At 44.7% G+C, this 6000-nt stretch overlaps 1 protein-coding gene across 6 annotated transcripts in view; it reads left to right on the top strand.

Moving 5' to 3' along the window:
* Positions 1 to 4461, top strand: part of LOC111155224 (phosphoinositide-3-kinase regulatory subunit 1) — an 86018-nt gene extending 81557 nt beyond the window's left edge. For all 6 annotated transcript variants that reach the window (XM_022515337.1, XM_022515338.1, XM_022515339.1 and 3 more), the window contains one exon: positions 259 to 4461. In XM_022515337.1, coding sequence (XP_022371045.1) covers positions 259 to 448 — 190 coding nt within the window. In that variant the 3' untranslated portion in view covers positions 449 to 4461. The remainder of the gene's footprint in view (positions 1 to 258) is intronic.
* The last annotated feature ends 1539 nt before the right edge of the window (positions 4462 to 6000 follow it).

Consider the following 6000-nt stretch of genomic DNA (forward strand, 5'->3'; position numbering starts at 1 on the left):
CAAAGCCTCCGCGTCACCTCTATCCCATTTTAATGATGCAAATACAGTGGCTCAGGGAGGCAGGATTACCAGGCCACGTCGCTCACCCAGTAAGTGACAGAGCCACAAGTCGACAGCTAGCCTGGGAGGCTTCCCGTTCTGGAGGATGGCCTGCAGAGTGTACTTTTCCATGATGATGATTTTATGAGCAGCACCTCGTGGAGTCGAGAATTGTCTAGGACCAGCTCAAAAGGCATGTGTTCTCTCTCTCCTCTGCAGGGTGGACGGCGAGGTCAAGCATTGTGTCATCAACAAAACGGCCACCGGCTATGGCTTCGCCGAACCCTATAACTTGTACAGCTCCCTGAAAGAACTGGTGCTACATTACCAACACACGTCCCTCGTGCAGCACAATGACTCTCTCAACGTCACACTAGCCTACCCGGTATACGCACAGCAGAGGCGATGAAGCACTTGTCCTCAGATCCTGCTCCTGACGTTCAACCACCCTGAGGCCTCTGGAAAGCACAGGGCTCCTCTCCAGCCTGACCTGTCATTGAGCTGCGGAAATGAAGCCGTCTGCCTTCAGACGGGACTCGAGCTTCTGACAGAAGAGTACAGGGGAAGACACGCAGCCTAGCACCGAGTAGTGACCCTACGTTTCTAATCTGGAGCGCTTGTCCTTCCTTACTTTTGGAGGTTTTTTTTTCTTTTTTTTTTTCTTTTGGTTTAATGTAAGCCACAACAACACAAAGAGAAAAAGAAATGCAAAAATCTCTGCGTGCAGGGACAAAGAGGCCTTTAACCATGGTGCTTGTTCATGCTTTCTGAAGCTTTACCAGCTCAAAGTGGGGACCTTGGAGACCAGAGGATGGCCGGGCTCTAGAGCCCCGGCCTGCAAACGCTCGCACCAGGCTGGCTGGGCCTGGGCCTTGCTGTGCACGGTGGACCCAGACACGTCGCACTGTGGATTATTTCCTAAGAAATGAACGATATGTAGCAGAAAGGCACTTCGGCTCACAAGAGACATTTTAGGAGAACGTCCACTCACGTACAGAGGAAATTCTGTCGTAGCAGAGTGTCAGAAGTGTTTTGTTTAGACTTTAAAAAAAAAAAAAAATGACCCCACCAACGACGGAGAAACGGAGCTTGGAGAACAGGACTTTAAATGACATTCATTATATAAAATATGTACATAACAGTGGATGACTAACTATCAACTAGATGGATTTGTATCAATACCAAATAGCTTCTGTTTTGTTTTGCTGAAGGCTAAATTCACAGTGCTATGCAATTTTTAATTCTCATTGTTATCTCCGTTTTAAATGTACCTTCAGAATAAGCTTCCCCACCCTAGTTTCTGTTGCCTGAAAATACTGTCCCTGATTTTTTGTTATTGTTAATATTCATTTGTGATTCTTTTCCTTTTTTAAAAAAATGTACAGGATGCCAGTTTAAAAAAAAAATGGCTTCAGAATTAAAACTATGAAATATTTTACGGTTTTTCTTGTACAGAGTACTTGGCTATTAGCCCAAGGTTAAAAAGTTCCTAACAGATTTTTTGGACTAAATGTTTTGTTGGGCAGTGCCTGATAAGCTTCAAAGCTGCTTTATTCAATAAAAAAGAGAAAGATATATAAATATGACAAAGTATCGCTGAGTTCAACAATGTTCTTTCCAGACTCTTAAAATACGGTACCTGGTAATGTTTCATAAAGAATTGTGAACTTCTTGAATCTAGGGAGGGGGATGTAGCAAAGGGCTGTACAGGTGGGGCAGAGGGAGGGGGGACGAGATGGTGTGCACTTTCTCACGATTATGGAGAAGTGAGTAACTTAAACTTCAGTCTTTTCCCGCTCTGATCTGCTTGTTACTAGACATGAGTGACAAGGACAGACCTACTGGAACTCTAAGGCAGTGTGGCAGCGGGTCAGAGAACGTAATTCGTAGGAAGAATGTGGGCCTCCTGGGGCAGTGTTCACCTTTGTTTGGAACGCTGATCGCAAGGTATAATTGCTGCATTTAGATTATCTGTCTTTTTAACATAAGATTACCCGTTACAACCAATAAACATTCATTTCAGAAAAAGCCGGACCTGAAAAAAGATTTTCATCTGCATTTGTTATTTTCCCACCTTTCCATTCAGTTGGGACCACACGGCCAAGACCCATGATCTGAGCTGCTCCTGTGCTGGGCTGTGGAGAGCTCATGAAAGTCACAGCCACCACAGGGATCCCAACGGTCCTTCTGGCTCATCCAAGCCCTTGTGTGTGTTCTACTTCAACGTGGGAGCAAGGCAGGGGTCCTAGAGCATCCTATCCAACTTGGGGCGAGAGGGAGAGTCTCTCCCAGATTTACTCAGGCCGATCCCCTTCTGCGTGGTGGCCACTGTCCCTGTGTCGGGAGTGATAAAGGATCAGTGTGACGGTCCCAACCCCGGCAGGTTCCAGTGGCATCTCACAATTGGCAGTTTTCCTTTGCCAGGATTGATTCAAACGCGGCTTTATTTCAGATACTGCAGGGAGGGCTTTTTGTTTTGTTTTTCAGTGTAGTTTTCAAAATTCTTTTGTAATAACCGGTCCACCAGCTGACTTCATCATCTGTAGAATGTATTATTTTCTTCTTTACACGGGGCTATTCCTGCCAAGAGCAGGACCAGACTGTCAGCCCTGAGACCTGACCGTCTCCCTCTCCTCTCCACAGACCGAGGACTGCCCTACTTGTAGCCTGTAAGTGTTGCCTTGAAAACTATCCTTGCACTTCCCACGCAAGCCCGCCGCTGCTTTCACAGTGATTGATAGACTAGTGTTCCAGTGGGGTCTTTTTAGTAGCACACCCATGGATGCTGTTAAATATAATTTTCATTTCACACTGAAAATACAAGATCTAAGATTGACTGTTTCATTAAAAGATAGCTTTGTTCATGTTTTTGGGGTCACCACTCTCCCAAGGCGGCTTGGTCTTCAGGCACCTGCCTTGTTTCTGCATCTCACGGACACAAATGCTGTAGGTTTCTCTCTGAACAGCAAAGGCAGGATTCATCATTCCCCGTTGATAGTGAGTTACACTGTAGCTATGAGGTCACGCCTCTGCCAAATGCCTTTTTTGATTTTGGTGCAGGCCCACCACATCCGTCCTTCTATGGGTGACCAGAAGGGCTCTTGGGGTTCGATCGGTCATCTCCTCATAACACTGAGTGGCTCATGAGTATGAATGGATACAGCAGAGGCACTCCTGATAACACGCTTTTATGCATGCAGTGACTTTCCCCCACGCACTCTAGCATTCTAGAGATAAAAGCCAGAAGCTAGGCTAGCTGCAGCAAGGCTGTGAGGAGACTGGACAGTGGGAGCTCAGGGACCCGATGCTACCCACTACCCACAAGAGAAAAATCCTAACCGTGTAAGAAGGCAAAAAGCATGTGTTTGCAACATCTGACAAGGTCACGGCCCTTGATCTATGTATATATGTATATGTGCATGGACTGTTTTCAGTACACCTTTCAGCCAAAACAGATCCACAGTCGTTGAGTTCAAGTACATAACAAGCACATGTCTAGTACAATTCTTGTGTACGTGTATGGGTTGTTTTTTTCCTTTGAAGTGGCTTTGTTTTGTCTTCTAAAGGTGAAAACTGTTTGCAAGTGAAGTGAGAAGTTCATAATTCTTTCGCTTTTCTCTGCTTTGTAAAGTTCCTCCTTTTGGTGAGCTGGTCTAGACGACTTGCTTTACTTAGAAATCCTCATTTTCAGTGTGTCAAGTCAAACGTGTTTCTGTGAGCTGTCACTGTGGGGAACCAAGTGCTCTGTCATGTAGCTGGTTATGAGCTAGTAACGTGTTTGGGAGTCCTACTGATGTTCCTGAATGGGAGAAAAATTCTGCTGGTTTTAACACCTGTGCTTTTGCTATGCATGGTATCCAAATAGTTGGAAAGCAGACCCTGAAATCTGAGTTGAGGGTCTTTTAAGAAAGGGGCAGTTGAAAGCACAATGCCTCACATGGGACAAAGTTCAAAAATGCCAAATTCTTATTTTTTACAAATCCACTTGTATAAAATACTAGCATTATGAGTAGCAAAGGAACAGAATTGGGTTCATTGGAAACACTATCCAACTTAACTTAAACTTGTCACCATGAGATAGCATTAGCTGCCCAGGATGCTGCTATTAAAAAAAAAAAAAAAATGCAAAACAAAAAAACTCATTTATATGTGTGTATTTTTTAAAGCTATGATTTGTTCAATGTTTTTACAAATCTGTTTATATGACATTGTTAAAATAAAGTTGGTCTTTTGACGAGAGGGAGGATGTCATGGTCAGTTGTAATTTTGCCTTTACAAGGCAACTGGGTTGGGGGGTGGGGGGAGTGTGCCTCCTTGACATTTTGTTCAAGCTATAGATTCAGTGGAGCTATGTCTTGTTTTAAGTTGCTCTGATGCATTGTATTAGGTCTTCAAACAGAATAAAGGTTGTTTTGAAACTTACATTGTGGTTTGAAATTTCCATTATCACAGAAGAAATATTTCTAAACCTGCTCTCTTCCTCTTCTGCTTAACAAATGTTGCTGCTGTTCCCATAGTCTCCCACCTACCTGTCTTCATCCTATTATCACGTTATTTCATTTTTGTAAAGTGAGAAAGACACTAAGTAGTCACAAGAACGATGGGTTAGTGTTGTTGGCAAAATTTCAGTACATCCTTAATGACATAAAAAAATACCTCTAGGTGATGTCATTTCAAAGCATGTTCTTGCTGTAATGGCCACTGTCCATCAGTCCTTTCCCTTGTCCACCACACATCCCCAAACCTTCAGGATTGTTCTCGACAAACTATGTTTTGTTAAGGGAGCTGTTTCTCTGTTCTGTGGTCGGCATGTACTGAACACCCACGGTACAGGGAGAGCATGAGGCCGTGTTCACCATAGCCAAGCGTGACCCGGGGTGTGACATGCAGCTTGGAGAGGGAGCTAAAATACACTTAAGATCGAGGTTTCTCATAGTAGCATCTAGGTAATAATTACACATCTTTTTTTTTTTTTAAGATTTATTTGACAGATTACAGATACACAGGCAGGCAGAGAGAGAGAGAGAGAGAGAGGAGGAAGCAGGCTCCCCGCCGAGCAGAGAGCCCGATGCGGGGCTCGATCCCAGGACCCTGAGATCATGACCCGAGCCGAAGGCAGAGGCTTTAACCCACTGAGCCACCCAGGCGCCCCTAATTACACATCATTCTTAATGTGAAATAACTTGCCTATTTGTTTTCACTGCTGAGCAAATTTAAAGTGAGGCTACTTTGCAAGAATATGGTGCTCATGTAACGTGGCAGCATAGCAAGGGGCCCGAACAGGGAGGCATGGTCCAGTGATGGAAATGAGCAGGGCACCAAAATAGAGTCAGGGCAGCAATGACTAACATACAGAGTGCGGCAATACCAAACTCAAGTCCTGTTCCTCCTGTCCCTACCCTCCAGTTCCGTATTGCAAAGAGCTGTACTAATCCCCAGGATCTCTGGCCCTCTGGCCTCTAGGTCCTGAGTCTTGCTGTGGCACCACCTCTTGCCAGACAAACCCTCTCACCAAGGTTTCAGCCACCCCCAGAAGCTCTCCCTTGCAGTAGAAGCCTCTGACTTCTGAGCTATACCATCCATGCCAGCCCAAGGAGTGTTAGCAACTTTCTGCTGTTGCGAATCCTTTGCATTCCCTAACCAGCACCTGCTTGGTCTCTGAGCCCTTCCATCCCTTGAGACACCAATCTCTTGATTTAGTCAATCCCTTCTATAAGAACTAGAATTTTTTCCGTGGCTGATCTGATCAATAACACATGTAAGTATCCATTCAACACTTGCTGTGCATTATCTCATTTAATCCTTACACAGCTTTGAGTTTAAAGAAAATATTCCCATTCGATGTTAGATGATTTACTCAGATCAGACAACAATTAGAGCACAGAGTCCAACACCTACGTGGTCTGACTCAAACCAAGACTCTCCACCCTGACGCTGTAACAGCCTTCCAGTGGGAAACAC

Source organism: Enhydra lutris, unplaced genomic scaffold (genome assembly GCF_002288905.1).
Source record: "Enhydra lutris kenyoni isolate GAN:26980312 unplaced genomic scaffold, ASM228890v2 scaffoldscaffold40, whole genome shotgun sequence".
NCBI lineage: Eukaryota > Metazoa > Chordata > Mammalia > Carnivora > Mustelidae > Enhydra > Enhydra lutris.